At 45.4% G+C, this 25,225-nt stretch overlaps 1 protein-coding gene across 1 annotated transcript in view; it reads left to right on the top strand.

Moving 5' to 3' along the window:
• Nucleotides 1–25,225, top strand: part of gabbr2 (gamma-aminobutyric acid (GABA) B receptor, 2) — a 1,540,887-nt gene that overhangs the window by 779,067 nt on the left and 736,595 nt on the right. The window contains exon 3 of the mRNA XM_070880004.1: nt 23,007–23,177. Coding sequence (XP_070736105.1) covers nt 23,007–23,177 — 171 coding nt within the window. The remainder of the gene's footprint in view (nt 1–23,006; nt 23,178–25,225) is intronic.

Here is a 25,225-nt window from a genome sequence, read left to right as displayed (position 1 = left end):
TATAAAAGATCCCATGGCACTATTTCAAAGAGCAGGGGAGTTATCCCCAGTTTCCTGGGCAGTATTCATCCCTAAATCAACATGACAAGAAAACAGATTATCTGGTCATTATCACATTGCTGTTTGTGGGAGCTTGCTTGTGCACAAATTGGCTGCCGCTGTTTCCTACATTACCACAGTGACTATACTCCAGAAGTACTTCTTTGACTGTAAAGAGCTTTGAGACATCCGGTGGTCATGAAGGGCACAATATAAATCCAGTCTTTCTTTCTTTCTTCTATCTATCTATTCTGTCTAGACCCTTCATGATTTTGAACACCTCTATCAAATCTCCTCTCAACCTTCTCTGCTCTAAGGAGAATAACCCCAGCTTCGTCAGTTAATCCATGTAACTGAAGTCCCTCATCCCTGGAACCATTTTTGTAAATCTTTTCTGCACCCTCTCAAAGGCCTTCACATCCTTCCTAAAGTGCAGTGCCCAGAATTGGACGCAATACTCCAGTTGAGGCCGAACCAGTGTTTTATAAATGTTCATCATAACTCCCTTGCTTTTGTACTCTATACCTCTATTTATGAAGCCCAGGATCCCCTATGCTTTTTTACCCGCATTCTCAATCTGTCCTGCCACCTTCAACGATTTGTGCACATATATATACCCCCGGTCTCTCTGTTCATACACCCCCTTTAGAATTGTATCCTTTAGTTTATATTGCCTCTCCTCGTTCTTCCTACCAAAATGTATCACTTCGCACCTTTCTGCATCAAATTTCATCTGCCACATATCTGTCCATTCCACCAGCCTCTCTATGTCTTCTTGAAATCTATCACTCTCCTCCTCACTGTTCACTATACTTCCAAGTTTTGTGTCATCTGCAAATTTTGAAATTGTGCTCTGTACACCCAAGTCTAAGTCATTAATATATATCAAGAAAAGCAGTGATCCTCGTACCGACCCCTGGGGAACACCACTGTATACCGTTCCCCAGTCCGAAAAATAACCATTCACCACTAATCTGTTTCCTGTCACTTAGCCAATTTCATATCCATGCTGCCATTGTCCCTTTTATTCCATGGGCTTCTACTTTGCTAGCAAGCCTATTATGTGGCTCTTTATCAAATGCCTCTTGGAAGTCCATGTACACCACGTTAACTGCATTGCCCTCATCAACCCTCTCTGTTACCACATCCAAAAACTCAATCAAGTTACTTAAACACGATTTGCCGTTAACAATGCATAGAACAGTAAAGATCACTGTGTTGCCATTACTGCAGGACATGGTAGAACAGACTAAATACAGACTAGATGTCGTTGGTAGAAATAGAACACAATTTACACTGTGGTACACCATTAATAGGAATTGGAATGAGGGAGCTTTAATTCTCAGACCTCTTCCCAGTGCCCAAGAACCCTTGAACCAATCTGGTGGCTTATAGACTAGTACTCAGAGTGAGGGAAGGTGCTTTCGATTTTACTTGGTGCGCAAATGTATAGTTCCTCGTGAACTAGTATTTAAATAGAAATGACAGTATTACATGTATTCTTTTGACAGTTAGTGATTGGATAATTGTACAGAAGTTGAAAATTTGTAACAGAGCTATTTAGGGGGAGAAATTCAGCTGCTTTATGCCTCCCATTAGCGCCTGCGGGGGCAGTAACGGGGTGCTTAGGGGTTATCGACCAGGCATGGTTATTTCAGCAATGCCTACGAACTTCCCTGGCAGTTTTGCGCTGGTCCTAACACTTACTGCCTTGGTCGCTTGCGGCCCGTAGATCATGACATCATCCGGTGCGCAGCGCCCTGTTACCGCCCCGGATGAGATATTCACTACCGCCCCCTGCTGCATCACCGGGCAACAACAACAGCAGTAAAAGGAGGCATTATGATCTCGGCTGGCTGCTTGGGGAGCGATAATTAAAGGCAGTGGTGGTCAGGTAGGGCAAACTTTATTCTTCGTACCAGTCTGATGCATGCTGAATGTTTCTGCTGGTTCATTGCTGCGCGATGCCTTGGCCCTCCATTCTCTGAGAGTGATTGGGGCTGTAGAGGAAGTCGCGCACGTCCCCTAGCCCCACAGAAGTAAGAAGAAGAATGTTTCAAAACATCATTGGCCCTTCCCTTTAAGTGAGGGAAGTAGCCTCTGAAGCTGGCAGCACTGCACTGAACATTCTCCAGCCCTCTGCCACTCCCGCCCCTCTCGCACACTTTAGTGCCCTAAAAGAAGTGGTAGCACTTGAGTTGGTGCTCCACTTCTCTCTTGGAGCGCTAAAGCTGAAGTTCCCGGGATGAAAAAAGGATTATCACCTGGTGATACTTTTCTCCCATTTCAAAAGTTATTGCCCCAAACGGGACGCAACGGAATTTCTAGCCCTTAATCTTTATGGGACTGGCTCATTCTTCCTGATAGAATATGCGTTTGCTGCACTGAAAGACAGATGCTTCTGGAGGTTACGTTGAAGTCTTGATACTGAGACAATGTGCGATTAGATGGAGTATGTCCACTTAACATATGAACATACACACAATGACGGACAGGTAAAGATCCTCTGGTCTATTCAATTGCGATTTTGGTGTCACAATATATACCTTCCACCTCACCCGAAACCATGTGGTCTCCAGGGAGAGGCAAAAAAACAGATTTTAAAAACCCAGGCCAATTTGGGGAAAAGAAATCTGGAAAATTCCTCTCCGACCTATTTAGGTGATTGAAACTAGTCCAGGAGATCACTCCGGCCCTGAATTCCCTGCAGTACCTACCTTCTGTAGGAGGTGATCTCTGCCCCAGCCAAAACAAGGCCAGCTCTTGCTTGAAGGAATTCAACGAATCAGCATCCTCCACACGAGATGGCAGCCTGTTCCAGAGGTCCACTATTCTCTGGGAAAAGAACCACCTCCTGACATCTAACCGAGATCTGGTTTGATATAACTTAAATTTATGAGCCCTGGTCCTCCCTAACCTATTTAATTGGAGCAAACCGTCAACTGGAACACAATGGGGGAGAAATTCGAATGGTTTGCACCACCCGTTAGTGCCACGAGATGGCACTAAAATGCCATTGAAGTTTTAACGCCACCTGATGCCGGTTCCAATGCCACATGCCATCGGTGTTGCCAGTAGCGCTGCTGCTGAATGTGATTGGCAGGGACTTCGCAATCACAGAGATCGTGATGTCAGCAAGTGTGCAACGCTCACTTGTACCCGATCTCCCAACTTCATCACAGCCAATGAACTTACCTCCTGGATAAAACAACAACAGCTTTAGGTGACATGCAACAGCAGGAAGCTGGCTCTAGTGATGCTATTTAAAGGGATCATCGGCAATCACTTGAACCTGACAGGTATTTAAAGTTTGAATGGCTGTGTGCTACTTCCTGGTACTGGAAGAGTTTTCTTTATTCATTTCAAGCTACTTTGGTATCAGGGAGTGTTGTGGCAAATACAAAACTCCATAATTATTTCTGAAAAGCTTGAACTTACAACACTTGCTGAAAGTCATGGGGGCTGTACTGGCAGTGGAACTCCCCCTCCAGGAGGCAGAGGGAGCAGAGACAGAGAGACATTCGGCCTTCTGGATGGGCTGTCCGTGACCGGCTCATCAGACTCCAATTTGCATGAATGAAACTCCAGATCCCCATAGCTCACCACATCCCCATCATACAATCCCTGTCTCAAGATATATAACAGCGTCCTTCTGGGTGCAAAGGTGAAATGAGAGAAACCACAAACTATTCCACAAATAATAACTTTATCTATAAACATATCACGCATATCAGATGAATTCTAATAACAAATTACCCTTGTGCCTGCCATAGTTGAATAGCTGTTATTCTGTGCCAGGTGTGAGATGTGGGTATGAATGTTGTAGGTAGAGATTGTTGCTGGGTGAGTGCTGGGGGTGTGGTCCATTGAGCCGTGTGTGAAACTTGTGGTACATGTAGTATATGCAAGCACTCTAATAACGACTCCACGAGGTAAGGATATAATACTTGAACTGTAGTGACCTTAGTCCTTTATTGCAGCTCCTAGAGTGAGGACACCAAGAGGTGAGCTCCCTTTTATACTTGGTTACCTGCAGTGTACAGGTGACCCTTAGGTCTCCAGCAGTAGCACCCTCTGGTGGTACAGATATGGTGTATACAGGATGAAGGTACATTCAGTGGTCTAGTGTTACATTACATGCATTAGCATACATACATAACAACACTCCCCCCTATGTCTTTCCCAAGTCCTTATTGCCATGACATGGGGAGGTGATCAGTGGTGGGCAGTGGGAGGTTGTGATGAGGGTTGTGTGGGTGCCAGGTGTGATCCATGTGTTCATTGCTGCACACATTCATTTCCCCCGCCCCATACACAGACCATGTGGGTATGTCACTGTTGGAGGATTCCGCAGTGGTGGAGCAAGAACACGTTGTTATGGGTAAGATACTTTGTTGATTGGGTGGCTGAGGGCGTTTAGTGGTGGGCAGAGCCATAGGGTGGTGTGGTTTCCTTGTCTTCCATTGGGGACTGTAGGGTCGCCCTGCTGTCCTTCAAGGTGGTGGAAGTCTCGTCATCCCAAGTCCCGCAGGGAAAGCTGGAGGATACTGGCCTCTTGCGCCCGGTGCTGGCCCTGGTGGCCAGGGGGGGTAGAGCTGATCTGGGGCAGGTTGCCAGTGATGGTGGCTGTGCTGTCCATTGACTGCTGTCCCTGCAGTGGGTATGCTTCCACTGGGTGTGTGTGAACCCTCACTGGGGCATCACATTGGTCCTGGAAGCGCAGACTGCATGATCAGGTAGCCCGCTGGACCTGAGTGTTTCCCATGAGGGGGTTTCCTTTGGCATTGTCAGTATACATGTAGAACCCGGTATTATTTCTCATTCTATCATTAGCATACATGATAAATTGGCTCCCACCACAACTAGCTGACTCGACATTGTTATTTCTCTTTACACTTTCACATTTGTCAGTTACAATGCTTTCTTGTGTACTATCAGTATCTCTGTGCATGGTTACATTTGGATACCTGCCTTTGTTAGTTACATTTGTCTCTTTAGCATTACTAGCATCACTGTTCAACAGTACAATTATATACCTGCATCCATTAATTACACTTTTATCATTAGTGTCACTGGCATCGCTGTGCCAAGAGTGGAACTGTCCCTTTAATTGTTTTGGGTTGTCTTGCAATCTTTACCCCAATCCGGTTCGCCGCTCAGTAACACGTGTTGCTCCCTCAACGCTGCCCCTCATGGTCTGGTCGCAGCCATCTTGATTTCAGGTGCTTCGCCTCGTGGTGCGGGCGCCATCTTCTTTCTCTCCACGAGGTAGGCTGCGGTGATCCTTTTCTCCCCAGGTTCTGCGACGGACACCAGGAATCTACCTTCTGCGCCAATCTTCTTCCCTCAGAGTTAGAAAATTACCCCTATTAAGTTGACGCTTGGATTTTTTTTACATTTGTTTTCTGCACTATCTCGTCATTAGATTTGAACTAATAAATGCTGCAAAATGAAGTTCACAGTCACGTTGATAGACTGGGGAAGCTGGGGTTGTTCTCTTTGGAGCTGCGAAGATTGAAAAGAGATTTGATAGAGGTGTTCAAAATCATGAGGGGTCTGGACAGAGTAGATAGAGTAGAAACTGTTCCCATTGACAGAAGGGTCGAGAACCAGAGGACACAGATTTAAGGTGATTGGCAAAAAAACCAAAGACGATGAAAGAAAAAACTTTTTTATGCAGCGAATGGCTAAGATTTGGAATGTACTGCCTGAAAGGGCGGTGGAGGCAGACTCAATTTTGTCTTTCAAAAGGGAGTTGGATGGGTATCTGAGGGGAAAATAATTGCAGGGCTACAGGGAAAGGGCAGGGGAGTGGGATGAGCTGAGAAGGGTTAATGGGCCGAATGGCATTCTTCCGTGCTGCAACCATTCTATGATTCTATGATTCAGTCATATGTCAGATAAATATTTCAGCCAAAGCATTGAGAGCAAAACGCTTCCCATGTTTGCTAATATATTTGATATATTTTGTCACTTCTCAACTATGCCTTCTGAACAGGATGGAAAGAACAGAGATTTAGTAACCGTGCTCCCAATGTAAGCTGGTGATCCCATATCAACAACACATATCTGGGTGAACTTGGGTTATATTCCCTGGAAAAGGGGAGAAGGAGAAGATGACAAAATTGGACCTTTAATACAAAAACATTGCATAGCTTTTCACAAATAGGTTGAATGAAAGGAACTAAGGGGTACTCTGGCTGAGATATTTAATTGAGAGGGAGGATGAGGAACAGTTCTTTCTTCTAGTAGCGAAATTCAGAGCAAAGGCACATCATTTTAGAATTGAGCAAACTTGGTTAAAAGCAAATCCAGCAAAAACGACTTCGCACAAAGGATTGTAAGAATGCAGATAAGGATATAAAAGCACATTTAGTTGAGATATTTAAGAGTGAGAGAGGTATACTTCAAAACCAATGTTTATTAAGGGCTCTGGAGAAATGGGAATAAATGATAAAGTTGCCATGACTAACAAAATACCAGAGAAGGGTTAATGGGTCAAATAACCTACTCCCATTCTTATGTTCCTAATCACAGGGATTGCCATATTTTATCAGACGAAGTGTGTCTAAACTATACATTGGAAGGAAAATGTCAGAGATTCCAAATCAAATGCTTTTTATCGTTTTTCATGTTTTATGCCCACTTTTGAAATGGTTGCCTTATGTTTCCAGAATCGAAAATTACATCACTTGTTATTATATTCCATGCTAGTTTACTTTCATAATCCATCTTCCCTCTCTATAATTTTTTTAGTCATTCTTTGCTGGCTTTTAAAAGTTTCCCAATCTTCTGGCCTCCCACTAGTCTTGGCCACATTGTATGCCCTTGTTTTCAATTTGATATCATCCCTTATTTCCTTAGTTAGCCACAGATGGTTATTCCTTCTCTTACTGTCTTTTCTTCTCATTGGGATATATTTTTGTTGTGAGTTATGAAATATCTCCTTAAGCAGATGGCGTATAGGGCCAAAGTTTCCACATGATTCGCGCCTGATTTTTAGGAGCAACTGGTCGAGAACGGACTATTTTAGAAATCGCAATTCTCCACATTTTTTTTTCTGCAGTTCTAGTCGGGTAGAACAGTTCTAGTTTAGAACAGAATTTTTTCTTCAAAAGGGGGCGTGTCCGGCCACTGACGCCTGATTTGAAAGTTTCCACAGTGAAAATGTACTCCAAACTAAAGTAGAATGGCGCCAGTGAAGATTTTTGTAGAACTGAAAAAACCTGTTCCACACATTAAAAAATCAGGCGCAGGTTACAAATTAGGCGTCCAGAACGAGGTGGGGGGGGAGGGAACTCATTAAATTTGACAATAAATCCTTATTTATACTTCTACAAATATTATACAAATAAATCCAACCTGAATAAACATTTATAAGCCAAGAAAAGATTAAATAAACCATCTTCCTACCTGTGTGAAAGTGCTTCAGCCAGGGAGAATTCTGCAGCTGTTCGTGCCGCTGAGCGAGGGAGGGAGAGAGAGAGAGAGAGAGAGGGAGGGAAAAAGGGGAGGGAGGGAGAGAGGGAGGGAGGGAGAGAGGGAGGGAGAGAGAGAGAGTGAGAGAGGGGGGGGTCGGGGGGAGCGGGTGTCGGGTCGGGGGTCGGGAGCTGGTGTCGGGTCGGGGGGGGGTGGGAGCGGGTCTCGGGTCGGGGAGCGGGCCTCGGGTCGGGGCGGGGGGGGGAGAGCGGGTCTCGGGTCTCTGTCGGGGCGGGGGGCAGCGGGTCTCGGGTGTCGGGTCGGGGCGGGGGGGGCAGCGGGTCTCGGGTGTCGGGTCGGGGCGGTGGGGGGGGGAGCGGGTCTCGGGTGTCGGGTCGGGGCGGGGGGGGGGGAGCGGGTCTCGGGTCTCGGGTCTCGGTCGGGACGGGGGGGAGCGGGTGTCGGGTCGGGTCTCGGGTGTCGGGGGGGGGGGTGGGGGAGCGGGTGTCGGGTCGGGTCGGGTCGGGTCTGGTCGGCGGGGGGGGGGGAGCGAGTGTCGGGTCTGGTCTGGTCGGCGGGGGGGTGGGGGGGGGAGCGAGTGTCGGGTCTGGTCGGGCGGGGAGCAGGAGCTGGCCGTGGGAGGAGCCTCATTCACGCAGCCCCAGTGAGGCCATTGGGCCAGGGCTAGGGGCTGCGTGCTTCGGGCCCCTCCCACACAGTTCGGCGCCTGGAGCTACTGCACTTGCGTGCCGACTGTAGCGCGCATGTGCAGAGGTCCCGGCACTGTTTTCAGTGCAGGGACCTGGCTTCGCCCCCCCACAGCTAGTGCCGGCTGCGCCGAGTGCCACAGGACCTGTAAGTCGGTGGAGACTACCGAGGATTTTTTTAGGCGCCCGTTTTTTTTCTTGTGGAAACTTGGGCCCATAATGTGGGAAAATGTGAGGTTATCCATTTTGGCAGAAAAAATAGACAAGCAAATTATAATTTAAATGGAGAAAAATTGCAAAGTGCTGCAGTACAGTGGGACCTGGAAATGGAATGTTGGCCTTTTTTGCAAGGGGGATAGAGTATAAAAGCAGAGAAGTCCTGCTACAACAGTGCAAGTATTGGCGAGGCCAGACCTAGAGCACTGCATACAGTTTTGGTCTCCGTATTTAAGGAAGGATATAATGTCTGCCACTGCTCATCAACCGTCCCATACTTTAATCTATTTTCCCAGTCCACTTTAGCCAGCACTCCCCTCATACCTTTGTAGTCTCCTTTATTTAAGCTTAGGACACTGGTTTGAGATCCAACTTTCTCGCTCTCCAAATGAATTTTAAATTCAACCATGTTATGTCACTCATTCCTAGAGGATCCTTTACTAGGAGATCATTTATTAATCCTGTTTCATTACACAGTACCAGATCTCAGATAGCCTGCTCCCTGGTTGGTTCCGCAACGTACTGTTCAAGGAAACTATCTCGCATACACTCTATGAACTCTTCCTCAAGTCTACCCTGGCCAATTTGCTTTGTCCAATCAATATGATGGTTAAAATTGCCCATGATTATTGCCGTTCCTTTATTACAAGCCTCCATTATTTCTTGATTTATACTCCGTCCAACAGTGTAGCTACTGTTAGGGGACCTATAGACTATGCCCACCAGTGACTTTTTCACTTTATTATTCCTTATCTTCACCCAAACTGATTCACCATCTTGATCTTCTGAGCCAATATCATTTCTCACTAACGTGCTGATCTCATCCCTTATTAACAGTGCTACCCCACCTCCTTTTTTTATCTATCTGTCCTTCCGAATTGTCAAATACCCCATAATATTTAGTCCCCAGTCCAGGTCACCTTGCAACCACGTCTCTATAATGGCTATCAGATCATATCCATTTATATCTATTTGTGCCGCCAACTCATCTATTTTGTTACGAATGCTATGTGCATTCAGATAAAGAGCTTTAAAAACATTTTTTCATCATCTTTTCCTGCTTTGACCCTACTTTCTGATTCACCTTTATGTTTATACATTCTGCCCCTTCTTGGCACGCTCTGGTTTTCATTTCCCCCAGTGCTACTCTATTCTATTGCCTTCTCCTTATTCTTTGAAATTTTAAATGTCCGTTCACCTGAATCCTCCCCCCCACCCCCCAACTAATTAGTTTAAAGCCCTCTCTACAGCCCTAGCTATCTGATTCACCAGGACCCGAGTCCCAGCACGGTCTAAGTGGAGCCTGTCTGAACGGAACAGCTCCCTCTTACCCCAGTACTGGTGCCAGTGTCCCACGAACCAAAACCCATTACTCCCACACCAGTCTTTGAGCCACGTGTTTAACTCTCTGATCTTATTTACCCTATGCAAATTTGCTCGTGGCTCAGGTCATAATCCAGAGATTATTATCTTTGTGGTTCTGCTTTTTAATTTGGCCCCTAGCTGCTCATACTCCCTCAGCAGAACCTTTTTTTTTGTCCTATCTATGTCGTTGGTACCCACGTGGACAACGACAACTGGATCTTCCACCCTCCCATTCCAAGTTCCTCTCCAGCCCGGAGGAGATGTCCTTAACCCTGGCACCGGGCAGGCAACACAGATAGTAAGAGTTTCGACAGATACATAAAAAGGAAAAGAGTGGCTAAAGTAAATGTTGGTCCCCTAGAGTGATGAGACTGGGGAATTAATAATGGAGAACAGGGAAATGGCAGAGACATTGAACACATATTTTGTATCGGTCTTCATGGTAGAAGACATTAAAAACATCCCAATAGTGGATAATCAAGGAAGGGAGGAACTTAATACAATCACTATCACTAACGAAGTAGTACTCGGTAAAATAATGATACTAAAGGTGGACAAGTCCCCTTGACCTGATGGTTTACATCCAAAGATCTTAAAAGAAATGGCTGCAGAGATAGTGGATGAATTGGTTGTAATCTACCAAAATTCCCTGGATTTTGGGGCGGTCCTAGTGAATTGTAAAATTGTAAATGTAATGGCCCGATTTAAAAAAGGATGCAGACAAAAAGCTAGAAATTTTAGACCAGTTAGCCGAACATCTGTCTTTGGGAAAATGCTGGAGTCCATTATTAAGGAAGCAGTAGCGGGACATTTGGAAAAGCATAATTCAATCAAACAGAGTCAGCATGGATTTATGAAAGGGAAATCATGATTGACAAATTTGCTGGAGTTCTTTGAGAATGTGACAAGCAGGGTGGATAAGGGGAACCAATGGATGTGGCATATTTGGATTTCCAGAAGGCATTCGATAAGGTGCCACATAAAAGGTTACTGCACAAGATAAGATTTCACGGGGTTGGGGGTAATATATTAGCATGGATAGAGGATTGGCTAACTCACAGAAAACAGAGAGTCGGGATAAATGGTTCATTCTCGGCTTGGCAATCAGTAACTAGTGAGGTGCCGCAGGGATCGGTGCTGGGTCCTCAACTATTTACAATCTATATTAATGACTTGGATGAAGGGACCAAGTGTAATGTAGCCAAGTTTGCTGATGGTACAAAGATGGATGGGAGAACAAATTGTGAGGAGGACACAAAAAATCTGCAAAGAGATATAGACAGGCTAAGTGAGTGGACAAAAATTTGGCAGATGGAGTAGAATGTGGGAAAATGTGAGGTTATCCACTTTGGCAGAAAAAATAGACAAGCAAATTGTTACGTGTGAAGAAAGAGTCTGACTGGATACTGTGAGCTCAAAGTAAAGTGTGACCTTAGATTTTTATTGCAGGATTCCAGAGTGCCTCTCCAACCTGTGAGGCCTCCTTAAGTACCTGTGCTCCCAAGGGATTATGGGATCCCTTGGGACTCCAGGGGATCAGCCCTCTGGTGGCTGTACAGGGTAGATACAAGTTTACATACATAACAACACTCCTCCCCGCAATGGCAATGGCAAACATTTAAAGATCACATGAATGAGCTTTAACAATTGTACATCCCTATCTGGAGTAAAAATAAAACGGAGAAGGTGGTTCAACCGTGGCTAACAAGGGAAATTAATGATAGTGTTAAATCCAAGGAAGAAGCATATAAATTGGCCAGAAAAAACAGCAAACCTGAGGATTGCGAAAAATTTAAAATTCAGCAGAGGAGGACAAAGTGTTTAATTAGGAGGGGGAAAATAGAGTATGAGAGGAAGCTTGCCGGGAACATAAAAACTGACTGCAAAAGCTTCTATAGATATGTGAAGAGAAAAAGATTAGTGAAGACAAACGTAGGTCTCTTACAATCAGATTCAGGTGAATTTATAATGTGGAACAAAGAAATGGCAGACCAGTTGAACAAATACTTTGGTTCTGTCTTCACGAAGGAAGACACAAATAACCTTCCAGAAGTACTAGGGGACTGAGGGTCTAGTGAGAAGGAGGAATTGAAGGGTATCCTTATTAGGCGGGAAATTGTGTTCGGGAAATTGATACGATTGAAGAACGATAAATCCCTGGGGCCTGGTAGTCTGCATCCCAAAGTACTTCAGGAAGTGGCCCTCGAAATAGTGGATGATTGGTGATCATTTTCCAACAGTCTATCGACTCTGGATCAGTTCCTATGGACTGCAGGGTAGCAAATGTAACACCACTTTTTAAAAAGGAGGGAGAGAGAAAACAAGTAATTACAGACCAGTTAGCCCTGACATCAGTAGTGGGGAAAATGTTGGAATCAATTATTAAAGATGAAATAGCAACGCATTTGGAAAGGAGTGACAGGATCTGTCCAAGTCAGCATGGATTCATGAAAGGGAAATCATGCTTGACAAATCTTCTAGAATTTTTTGAGGATGTAACCAGTAGAGTGGACAAGGGAGAACCAGTGGATGTGGTGGATTTGGACTTTCAAAAGGCTTTTGACAAGGTCCCACACGAGAGATTGGTGTGCAAAATTAAAGCACATGGTATTGTGGGTAATGTACTGACGTTGATAGGGAACTGGTTGGCAGACAGGAAGCAGAGAGTCGGGATAAACGGGTCCTTTTCAGAATGGCAGGCAGTGACTAGTGGGGTGCCACAGGGCTCAGTGCAGGGACCCCAGCTATTTACAATATACATTAATGATTTAGATGAAGGAATTGAGTGTAATATCTCCAAGTTTGCAGATGACACTAAACTGGGTGGCGGTGTGAGCTGTGAGGTGGACGCTAAGAAGCTGCAGGGTGACTTGGACCAGTTAGCTGAGTGGGCAAATGCATGGCAGATGCAGTATAATGTGGATAAATGTGAGGTTATCCACTTTGGTGGCAAAAACACGAAGGCAGAATATTATCTGAATGGCGGCAGATTAGGAAAAGGGGAGGTGCAACGAGACCTGGGTGTCATGGCACATCAGTCATTGAAAGTTGGCATGCAGGTACAGCAGGTGGTGAAGAAGGCAAATGGTATGTTGGCCTTCATAGCTACGGGATTTGAATATTGGAGCAGGGAGGTCTTACAGCAGTTGTACAGAGCCTTGGTGAGGCCTCAGCTGGAATATTGTGTTCAGTTTTGGTCTCCTATTCTGAGGAAGGATGTTCTTGCTATTGAGGGAGTGCAGCGAAAGTTCACCAGACTGATTCCCAGGATGGCTGGGATGATGAAATGCATCCCAGGGTATTAAAAGATGGCGGAAGTTATATCAGATGCATTCGTTATAATCTACCAAAATTCTCTGGACTCTGGGGAGATACCAGCGGATGGAAAGCAGCTAATGTAACGTCTCTGTTTAAAAAAGGGGGCAGACAAAAGGCAGGTAACTATAGGCCGGTTAGTTTAACATCTGTAGTGGGGAAAATGCTTGAAACTATCATTAAGGAAGAAATAGCGGGACATCTAGATAGAAATAGTGCAATCAAGCAGACGCAGCATGGATTCATGAAGGGGAAATCATGTTTAACTAATTTACTGGAATTCTTTGAGGATATAACGAGCATGGTGGATAGAGGTGTACCGATGGATATGGTGTATTTAGATTTCCAAAAGGCATTCGATAAGGTGCCACACAAAAGGTTACTGCAGAAGATAGAGGTACACGGAGTCAGAGGAAATGTATTCGCATGGATAGAGAATTGGCTGGCGAACAGAAAGCAGAGAATCGGGATAAATGGGTCCTTTTCGGGTTGGAAATCGGTGGTTAGTGGTGTGCCACAAGGATCGGTGCTGGGACCACAATTGTTTACAATATACATAGATGACCTGGAAGAGGGGACAGAGTGTAGTGTAACAAAATTTGCAGATGACACAAAGATTAGTGGGAAAGCGGGTTGTGTAGAGGACACAGAGAGGCTGCAAAGAGATTTGGATAGGTTAAGCGAATGGGCTAAGGTTTGGCAGATGGAATACAATGTCGGAAAGTGTGAGGTCATCAACCTTGGGAAAAAAAACAGTAAAAGGGAATACTATTTGAATGGGGAGAAATTACAACATGCTGAGGTGCATAGGGACCTGGGGGTCCTTGTGCATGAAACTCTTTTGAGTCCTTGTGCATGAATCCCAAAAAGTTAGTTTGCAGGTGCAGCAGGTAATCAGGAAGGCGAATGGAATGTTGGCCTTCATTGCGAGAGGGATGGAGTACAAAAGCAAGGAGGTCTTGCTGCAACTGTATAGGGTATTGGTGAGGCCGCACCTGGAGTACTGCGTGCAGTTTTGGTCACCTTATTTAAGGAAGGATATACTGGCTTTGGAGGGGGTGCAGAGACGATTCACTAGGCTGATTCCGGAGATGAGGTGGTTACCTTATGATGATAGATTGAGTAGACTGGGTCTTTACTCGTTGGAGTTCAGAAGGATGAGGGGTGATCTTATAGAAACATTTAAAATCATGAAAGGGATAGACAAGATAGAGGCAGAGAGGTTGTTTCCACTGGTAGGGGAGACTAGAACTAGGGGGCACAACCTCAAAATACGGGGGAGCCAATTTAAAACCGAATTGAGAAGGAATTTCTTCTCCCAGAGGGTTGTGAATCTGTGGAATTCTCTGCCCAAGGAAGCAGTTGAGGCAAGCTCATTGAATGTATTCAAGTCACAGATAGATAGATTTTTAACCAATAAGGGAATTAAGGGTTACGGGGAGAGGGCGGGTAAGTGGAGCTGAGTCCACGGCCAGATCAGCCATGATCTTATTGAATAGCGGAGCAGGCTCGAGGGGCTAGATGGCCTACTCCTGTTCCGAATTCTTATGTTCTTATTATGTTATGTTCTTATGACATATGAGGAGAGACTGGATTGACTGGGCCTGTATTCACTGGAGTTTAGAAGGATTAGAGGGGATCTCAGAGCAACATATAAAATTCTGACGGGACTGGACAGGTTAGATGCATGAAGAATGTTCCGATGTTGGGGAAGTCTAGAACCAGGGGACACAGTCTAAGGATAAAGGATAAGCCATTTAGGACTGAGATGAAGAGAAACTTCTTCATCAGAGAGTTGTTAACCTGTGGAATTCCCTACCGCAGAGAGTTGTTGATGCCAGTTCATTGGATATATTCAAGAGGGATTTAGCTATGGCTCTTACGGCTAAAGGAATCAAGGGGTATAGAGAGAAAGCAGGAAAGTGGTACTGAGGTGAATGATCAGCCATGATCTCATTAAATGGTGGTGCAGGCTCGAAGGGCCGAATGGCCTACTCCTGCACCTATTTTCTATGTTTTCTATGTTTTCAACTGTAACTATTTACGAGGTGAGTCGATCTGGGGCCCTTCTTGCCCTGGTTGATCGTCTCAGGGCAAATGCTGATGTAGGTGAATTGTCTATTGGGCCCTCGCTGGGCTGCTGTGCAGCTGGACTTGCTGGGCTGCCTGGTGTGGTGAGTCCTGCTGGGCTGCTGTGGATGATGGGTTGTGCTTCATGGCCAACCACGGTGTCGGTTGCCACTAGTGTGTATGTTGTGGGGTCAAAGAAGGTAGGGTCCAAAGTGGGTTGCTCAGGATAGTCCGTAAATCTGAGTTTAATTTGGTCCAAGTGTTTCCGGTGAATGAGTCGATTTGAAAGTTTGACCCGAAACACCCTGCTCCCCTCTTTGGCCACAACAGAGCCAGGAAGCCACTTGGAATCTTGTCCATAATTCAATAAAAATACAGGATCATTGATTTCAATCTCACGTGACACATTTGCGCTATCATGGTATGTACTTTGTTGAAGCCGCCTGCTCTCTATCTGCTAATGTAGATCTGGGTGAACTAACGAGAGCCTTGTCTTAAGTGCCCTTTTCATGAGCAGTTCCGCAGGTGGGATTCCAGTGAGCGAGTGGGGTCTCGTGCGGTAGCTAAGCAGGACTCGGGATAAGCGAGTCTGCAGTGAGTCGTCCGTTACCCTCTTCAAGCCCTGCTTGATGGTTTGCACTGCTCTCTCTGCCTTACCATTGGTGGATGCTGGTTTAAATGGGGCAGATGTGACATGTTTGATCCTGTTATGGGTCATGAATTCATGGAAGTCAGAACTGGTAAAACGTGGCCTGTTGTTGCTCACCAGGACATCGGGTAACCCGTGCGTGGCAAACATGGCCCGCATGCTTTCAGTGGTGGCAGCGGACATGCTTGCTGACATTATCTCACATTTAATCCATTTGAAGTGCGCATCGACAACCAAAAGGAACATTTTACCCAAGAATGGGCCTGCATAGTCGATGTGGACCCTAGACCACGGTTTGGAGGGCCAAGACCATAAACTTAGTGGCGCTTCCCCGGGTGCATTACTTAACTGCGCGCATGTGTTACATCTGTGCACACAGGACTCCAAGTCCACATCGATACCGGGCCACCACACGTGGGATCTGGCTATCACTTTCATCATTACGATGCCTGGGTGGGTACTGTGGAGGTCATTGATGAAGGTGTCTCTGCCCTTCTTGGGGACCACTACTCGATTGCCCCACAGAAGGCAGTCTGCCTGTATAGTCATTTCATCTTTGCGCCGCTGGAACGGCTTTATCTCTTCCTGCATTTTCATTGGGACACTGGACCAGCTCCCGTGTAGCACACAGTTTTTAACTCGGGACAGTCAGGGGTCCTGGCTTGTCCAGGCTCTAATCTGTTGGACTGTGACGGGTGATTGCTCACTCTCAAATGCTTCCATAACCATGACTAAATCTGCGGGCGGCGCCATTTCCACCCCCGTGGTGGGCAATGGCAGCCTACTGAGAGCATCGGCACAGTTTTCTGTGCCTGGCCTGTGGCGGATGGCATAGTTGTATGTGGACAAGGTAAGCGCCCATCTCTGGATGCGGGCCGATGCATTAGTATTTAGCCCCTTACTCTCAGAAAACAGGATATCAGTTGCTTATGGTCAGTTTCCAATTCAAATTTTAGCCCTAACAGGTATTGATGCATTTTCTTTACCTCATAGACACACGCCACCGCTTCTTTTTCAGTCATGCTGTAGGCTCTCTCAGCCTTAGACAGACTTCTGGATGCATAAGCAACCGGTTGCAATTTCCCAAAATCATTAGCTTGTTGCAATACGCACCTGACGCTATACGACGACGCATTACATGCTAGTACCAAACGCTTACATGGATCATAAAACACAAGCAATTTGTTTGAGCATAACAATTTCCTAGCTTTTACAAAAGCATTTTCTTGGCTTTTGCCCCATACCCATTCGTCTCCTTTACGCAGTAAGGCATGCAGTGGTTCTAACAGTGTGCTGAGACCCAGTAAGAAATTACCGAAGTAGTTCAGGAGTCCTAGAAACGACCGCAGCTCCGTCACATTCTGTGGCCTTGGTGCATTCTCGATTGCCTCCGTCTTTGAATCGTTGGGCCTGATGCCGTCCGCCGCAATCCTCCTTCCCAGGAATTCCACTTCAGGCGCCAGGAAAACGCACTTTGAGCATTTTAACCTGAGCCCCACGCGGTTGAGTCGACTAAGAACCTCCTCCAGATTCTGCAGTTGCTCACTTGTGTCCCGACCTGTAACCAAGATGTTGTCCTGGAAGACCACGGTGCATGGGACTGACTTCAGTACGCTTTCCATGTTCCTCTGGAATATTGCTGCCGCTGATCGAATTCCAAACGGCCATCTGTTATAAATGAAGAGACCTTTGTGCGTGTTGATGCAGGTGAGGGCCTTCGATGATTCCTCCAGCTTCTGCGTCATGTAGACCGAGGTCAAGTCCAGCTTTGTGAACGTCTTTCCTCCCGCCAGCGTAGCAAAAGGGTCATCGGCCTTTGGTAGTGGGTATTGGTCCTGCAGGAAGAAACGATTGATAGTTACTTTGTAATCACCACAGATTCTGACGGTGCCATCTCCCTTGAGGACAGGAACAATCGGACTGGCCCACTCGGGAATTCGATCGCCGAAATGATGCCCTCTCATTGCAGCCGGTCTAGCTCGATCTCTACCCTTTCTCTCATCATGTACAGTACTGCTCTCACCTTGTGATGGATGGGTCATGCCCGCGGAATTAGGTGGATCTGCACTTTTGCTCCTTGGAACTTCCCGACGCCTGGTTCGAACAGCGAAGGGAACTTGTTTAAGACCTGGGCACACGAAGTGCCATCAGCGGACGAGAGCGCTCGGATGTTGCCCCAGTTCCAGCGTATCTTTCCCAGCCAGCTCCTGCCAAGCAGCGTAGGACCATCGCCCAGTACCACCCAGAGTGGTAGCTTGTGCACCGCTCCATTGTAGGAAACTTTTACAGTAACACTACCGATTACGGGAATCCGTTCCTTTGTGTAAGTTCTCAGTTTTGTGCGAATTGAAGTCAAGACTGGCCTTGAGGCCATGCTGCACCACAATTTTTTGAAAGTCTTTTTGCTCATAATGGACTGGCTCACGCCCGTGTCCAACTCCATTGTCACTGGGAGTCCATTTAGTTCAACCTTCAGCATTATCAGTGGACACTTAGAACACCCCATATAACTCTGCCTCCTTGGTCTGAGGATCTTCCGTGGATCTGTCCCCCTCTGTAACATGGTGGTTTGCAGAATTAACAGGATTAGCAGCTCGCCTGCACATACGTTGGAGGTGTCCCATTGTTCCACAGCCCCTGCAAACGTACCCTTTGAAGAAGCGCGAATGGAAATGATGATCAACCCCGCAGCGCCAACAAGGTGTTAATGGCCTTGCATTCATCACCCCTGATGGTGGACTCTGAGACATCTGCAGACGTGCAGCTGCAGGCATGTTGGGCCTGCCCTGTACATTGCAATTTGAAAACAACGTCACTTTGTTCACAATACTGGTAGCAGCACTCATGTGCTGAGAGATTTGCTTAGTATTGTCACTAGTGGCAATGAACGCCTGGGCTATCACTATGGCCTTACTCAAGTTTGGGGTCTCTACAGTCAAAAGTTTGCGAAGCATCGTTTCATGGCAAATGCCAAGTACAAACAAGTCTCTGAGCATGTTCTTCAAATGTCCTTCAAATTTGCAATGCCCTGCAAGGCGTCTTAGCTCGGCGACATAACGCGCCACTTCCTGGCCTTCAGACCTTTTGTCGGTGTAGAACTCGTCATCAGAATGCTTTCCTACGGGTTCAGATGCTCCCGGACCAGTGTGCACAAATCATCGTACGGTCTCTCTGTGGGTTTCGCTGGAGCAAGCAGATTTTTCATGAGGCCATACATTGATGTCCCGCAGACGGTGAGGAGAATCGCCCTTCATTTGGCAACGTTCGCTTCTCCTTCCAGCTCGTTGGCCACAAAATATTGGTCGAGGCGCTACGCAAAGGTTTCCCAATCATCTCCCTCCGAGAATTTCTCCAGGATGACCACTGTTCTCTGCATCGTTGGGTTCGTAATTTGTATCTCATCACCAGTTGTTATGTACGAAGAAAGAGTCTGACTGGATACTGTGAGCTCAAAGTAAAGTGTGACCTTAGTCTTTTATTGCAGGTCTCCAGAGTGGCTCTCCAACCTGTGAGGCCTCCTTAACTACATGTGCTCCCAAGGGATCATGGGATCTCTTGGGACTCCAGGGGATGAGCCCTCTGGTGGCTGTACAGGGTATATACAAGTTTACATATATAACACAAATTATAATTTAAATGGAGAAAAATTGCTAAGTGCTGCAGTACGGTGGGACCTGGGGGTTCTTGTGCATGAAACACAAAAAGTTAGTATGCAGGTACAGCAAGTAATGAGGAAGGCAAATGGAATGTTGCCCTTTATTGCAAGGGGGATAGAGTATAAAAGCCGAGAAGTCCTGCTACAACTGTACAGGGTATTGGTGAGACCACACCTAGAGTACTGCATACAGTTTTGGTCTCCATATTTAAGGAAGGATATACTTGCATTGGAGGCTGTTCAGAGAAGCTTCACTCAGTTGTTTTCGGAGATATGGGGTTGACTTACGAAGATAGGTTAAGTAGGTTGAGCCTATACTCATTGGAGTTCAGAAGAATGAGAGGTGATTTTATTAAAACATATAAAATTATGAGGGGGCTTGACAAGGTGGATGCAGAGAGGATATTTCCATCATAGGGGAAACTAAAACTAGGGGACATAGTCTCAGAATAAGGGGCCGCCCATTTAAAACTGAGATGAGGAGAAATTTCTTCTCTCAGAGGGTTGTAAATCTATGCAATTCTCTGCCCCAAAGAGCTGGGGAGGTTGGGTCATTGAATATATTTAAGGCAGAGATAGACAGATTTTTGAGCGATAAGGGAATAAAGGGTTATGCAGGCAGGGAAGTGGAGCTGAGTCCATAATCAGATCAGCCATGAACTTATTAAATGGTGGAGCACGCTCGAGGGGCCAGGTGGCCTACTCCTGCTCCGATTTCTTATGTTCTTATGTTCTTATGTTTTGTGTGCTATTCAAATGATTTAGTCTTTGTGACACATATAACAGATTGCATTTCTTTACTACTTACAAAAATGTCATAGCAATGGTCCCATATGTTTTTTGATATATAATCGTAGGAAAATAATTTTAGGAAAAAAATACATATAACAACTGCAGAGTATCCAAGGAAATGTCCAATAATGATTGCGGAGCACTGATCTAGGTATTTTAAGAAGGTTCTTTATTATTTTTGGTCTTATACTGGTTGTTTGTTATAAGGATCTAATAGAGCAAAGGAACCTTACTGCTCTATCTCACTGGAATGGGTACAGATGCTGTTTTATGCTGCAGTCAGTACTTGATCCAATTTCATAACAATGATATAATTTCCCACATGTATTGAACATGTTGTATAATAAGTATCACTTATATTAATATTCTAATCGATGGTTACATCTACCAATAATGTATCTCTGATCTTGCCTGGACAAAAGACTTAGGACTGTCCTATTTAGGATTTCTGCATCATCCCTTAAGAGTTTTATTTGTTTTTCTCAAACAAACCGAATGCAAAATTCCACAAATGTGAGACTATCATTCTTTGTTATCCGATCTGATTGGGTTCCATTCCATTAGGGAAGTAATTGCTATAAGGAGTGATGAAATGGAAAGCGAAACAGAAACCTTGCTGGAAAGTTACAAGTGTAGTACATGCTCTCCCAATAGTTCAGCTGATTATGTCAATGCTTGTAGCTGAACCTTAGGGATCAAAAAGATAACAGGTTTGATTCCTGGTCTATGCCAAATCAAACATCTCACCTGATCCCTGGTAAGAACATTACAATTGATCTTAGTGTCACCTGTGGCTCAGTGGGTAGCACTCTGCTTTCTGAGTCAGAAGATTGTGGGTTCACAGTCCCACTCCAGGAACTTGAGCGCAAAAATCTAAGCTGACACTTCAGTGCAGTGCTGCGCTGTTGGAGGTGCTGTCTTTTGGATGAGACGTTAAACTAAGGTCTGCTCACTCAGGTGGATGTAAAAGATCCCATGGCACTATTTTGAAGAAGAGCAGGGGAGTTATCACTGGTGTCCTGGCCAATATTTATCCCTCAATCCACACAATATAAACAAATTATCTGCTCATTATCACACTGTTGTTTGTGGGAACTTGCTGTCGCATTTCCCACATTACAACACTTTAAAAAAAAAAGTACTTCATTGGCTCTGAAGTGCTTTGAGACATCCTGTGTTCGTGAAAGCCGCTATATAAATGCAAGTTTTACTTTCATTTTGGCGGTCTTGGTTTAGGAAAAAGAAAATTAGTTACAGTTTCTTGCTCTTGATCACTATCTAGCCACTCCTACTAGAAGTGCATGGTGTGTGGACATTAGGTGAGAATACAATTGAGCTGGGCCATGATATTCCACATGATTAAATAATACGTTAACTATGAAAGCCTACATGTGAAGAATGACCACATGACAAGCTACTGGGGGTTCTCCAGATCTCCCACCATAACTTTGGCTGCAATACCAGACTAATGGCGGAAACAGCGATTTATGCTGTTTCTCCAGGAATTCTCCAGATCTTTCACTAAAGGGTGGGAGATTAGGAGAACCCCATTGTGTTTAAAAGTGATGGGGAAGAGGAGAAAATTGACAGAAATAGAAAAAAGAAATTACAAACAAAATTGCATAGTGCAACTGTGCAGTATATTGAAGCACCAGCATGGAGTATCATGAAGAAGTGGGCCATGCTGTCGAGTGCGATGGCCGCCAAATTTTTGTGGGATGGCCGCCATTTTGAAAATTCCACACCTGTGGTATCCCGGCGATAACACACTCCCCCCACTACTGCTCCTCTGCTGCCGTCCGGCATAAGTGTGTCATCAGAGCACGCACCGCTGATGTTACCCCAATGGTGAAATTCCACTGAAAAAATCCTGCTGCCGCTGCTCGGTGCCACCAGCAGCTTTTTCTGCCGGTGCACTGTGCTTGGAGTATACTCAAAATGACAGTGCAGCTGACATTAAAGGGGGAGGGCCTACTGCCGCAGCCACCATCTTTTTTTTTGTCAGCGACTGCCATGTCGGGCCGACAATTATACCCCCGGGTTCGGCCCGGCCGCCAACAGGCAGCGTGGCACCCCCTCTTAGGGGCCAGGCCACTGGCCCAGTGGACCGAATTCACACCCATCTCCTCTTTAACTGAAGGGAGAGATGTGGTGACGTGGCACCATGATGATGTTATCAGCACTACGCTGATGACTGACAGCGGCGGACACTCGCCCGCCCCCAAATTCCGCCTCTCTAGTGTGCGAAACTCTGCTCACCGCCGCACATCCACCCCCATTATGACCGTCTTTCAGTCCGCTGAAAAAACCCCCCAAAGAGCGGATTTTCGCTCACGAGGCCACCGCATCAACCGCACAGGTAAAAACACTCGAAACATGGTAGGTGCGCCGTGTTTCCAGCTGTGGCCAATTTCGGCATCCTATAGTTTTGTTTCTTTCCACACTCTTCTATGTTCTTTTATATGAGGGAAAGAAAACTCAGGACTCTACATCATGGATTTTCAAAGGTGTACTGCTTTCCTCAGTTTGTTTTAAATACACGCACTTTGTGAGATTGGGCAGCAAACTAAAAGGTATTGCAATCGTTCAATATTTTCACTGGATTGAAATCATCCCTTCTGGATGTAGCTTCTCAGTGCTGCACACAGATATAATGATGTCAGTTGTTTTATGGGAGGTGGATCTGCGGTTCTGATAAAATGGTTCTCAACAATAATGTCAATACAATGTGAAGGTAGCTCTTTTTGAATTACTGACAATATCTTAATATTTCTTTCAGCTTTCCTTTGCTGCAACTACACCGGTCCTAGCTGATAAGAAGAAATATCCCTATTTCTTCCGAACAGTTCCATCAGATAATGCAGTCAATCCTGCAGTTGTCAAGTTTCTCAAACATTTTGGTTGGCGTCGGGTAGGGACCTTGACCCAGGATGTGCAGCGATTCTCTGAGGTACGTTTTCTTTACTTACGCATTTAAATATTGTAAGATAAATATACAGCAACCTTGGCGACTCATTATCGGTGTCAATAGTGCTGCTGGATTTATAGATGATTATATGATGGTGTAATTTTGTATGTCCATGCTGCCACTGGAAGATCTCTCACATGTAAGATTACCCATGATATGTGACAGAAAGACTGGGCGTTCATGTCCCCTTGTAAGGTTGATGTAATTTCCCTTTATCATTTGCTGTTGTAGTCCCTTTTATCAGTTCACCTTACTGCACAGCTGAAATTATGTTGTAACTTTGGCGTTGGAGTTGGTGCAACAAAGGTTCACTAGATTGATTCCTGGTATGAGAGGGCTGTCTTATGATGAAAGATTGTGTAGAATGGGCCTATACTCCCTGGAGTTTAGAAGAATGAGAGGTGATCTCATTGAAACATACAAGATTCTGAAGAAGATTGACAGGATAGATGCTGAGAGGTTGTTTTCCCTGGCTGGAGTGTCTAGAGCCAGGAGTCACAGTCTCAAGATAAGACGCAGGCCATTTAAGATAGAAATGAGGAGGAATTTCTTCACTCAGAGTGTTGTGAATCTTTGGAATTCTCTGCCCCAGAGGGCAGTGGATGCTGAGTTTCTGAATATATTCAAGGCTGAGATAGATAGATTTTTGTAGTCATGGGGAATCATGCGATATGAGGAACAAAGAAATGGCAGACTAATTGAACAAATACTTTGGTTCTGTCTTCACGAAGAGTCAGGAAGTTGTGTTAGGGAAATTGGTGGGATTGAAGATCGATAAATCCCCAGGGCCTGATAGTCTGCATCCCAGAGACCTTAAGGAAGTGGCCTTAGAAATAATGGATGCATTGGTGATCATTTTCCAACATTGTATAGACTCTGGATCAGTTCCTATGGACTGGAGGGCAGCTAATGTAACACTACTTTTAAAAAAAGGAGGCAGAGAGAAAACGGGTAATTATAGACCGGTTAGCCTGACATCAGTAGTGGGGAAAATGTTGGAATCAATTATTAGAGATGAAATAGCAGCACATTTGAAAGCAGTGACAGGATCAGTCCAAGTCAGCATGGATTTATGAAAGCGAAATCTTGCTTGACAAATCTTCTAGAATTTTTTGAGGATGTAACTAGTAGAGTGGACAAGGGAGACCCAACGTATGTGGTGTATTTGGACTTTCAAAAAGCTTTTGACAAGACCCCACACAAGAGATTGTTGGGCAAAATTAAAGCACATGGTATTGAGGCTAAAATATTGACGTGGATAGAAAACTGGTTGGCAGACAGGAAGCAGAGAGTGGGGATAAACGGGTCCTTTTCAGAATTGCAAGCAGTGACTAGTGGGGTGCCACAGGGCTCAGTGCTGGGACCCCAGTTATTTACAATATACATCAATGATTTAGATGAAGGAATTGAGTGTAATATCTCCAAGTTTGCAGATGACACTAAGCTGGGTGGCGGTGTGGGCTGTGAGAAGGATGCTAAGAGGCTGCAGGGTGATTTGGACAGGTTAGGTGAGTGGGCAAATGCATGGCAGATGAGGTATAATGTCGAAAAATGTGAGGTTATCCACTTTGGTGGCAAAAACAGGGAGGCAGAATATTATCTGATGGTGACAGATTAGGAAAAGGGGAGGTGCAAAGAGACCTGGGTGTCATGGTACATCAGTCATTGAAAGTTGGCATGCAGGTACAGCAGGTGGTAAAGAAGGCAAATGGCATGTTGGCCTTCATAGCTAGGAGTTTTGAGTATAGGAGCAGGGAGTTCTTACTGCAGTTGTACAGGGCCTTGTTGAGTCCTCACCTGGAATATTGTGTTCATTTTTGGTCTCATCTGAGGAAGGACGTTCTTGCTATTGAGGGAATGCAGCGAAAATTCACCAGATTGATTCGAAGGATGGCAGGACTGAAATATGAGGAGAGACTGGATCGACTGGGCCTGTATTCACTGGAGTTTAGAAGAATGAGAGGGGATCTGATAGAAACATATAAAATTCTGATGGGACTGGACAGGTTAGATGCAGGAAGAATGTTCCC

The sequence above is a fragment of the Pristiophorus japonicus genome, chromosome 5, assembly GCF_044704955.1.
Source record: "Pristiophorus japonicus isolate sPriJap1 chromosome 5, sPriJap1.hap1, whole genome shotgun sequence".
Taxonomy (NCBI): Eukaryota; Metazoa; Chordata; class Chondrichthyes; family Pristiophoridae; genus Pristiophorus; species Pristiophorus japonicus.
The sequence above is the reverse complement of the archived record's forward strand: the minus strand, read 5'-3'. Positions and strand labels throughout refer to the sequence as shown.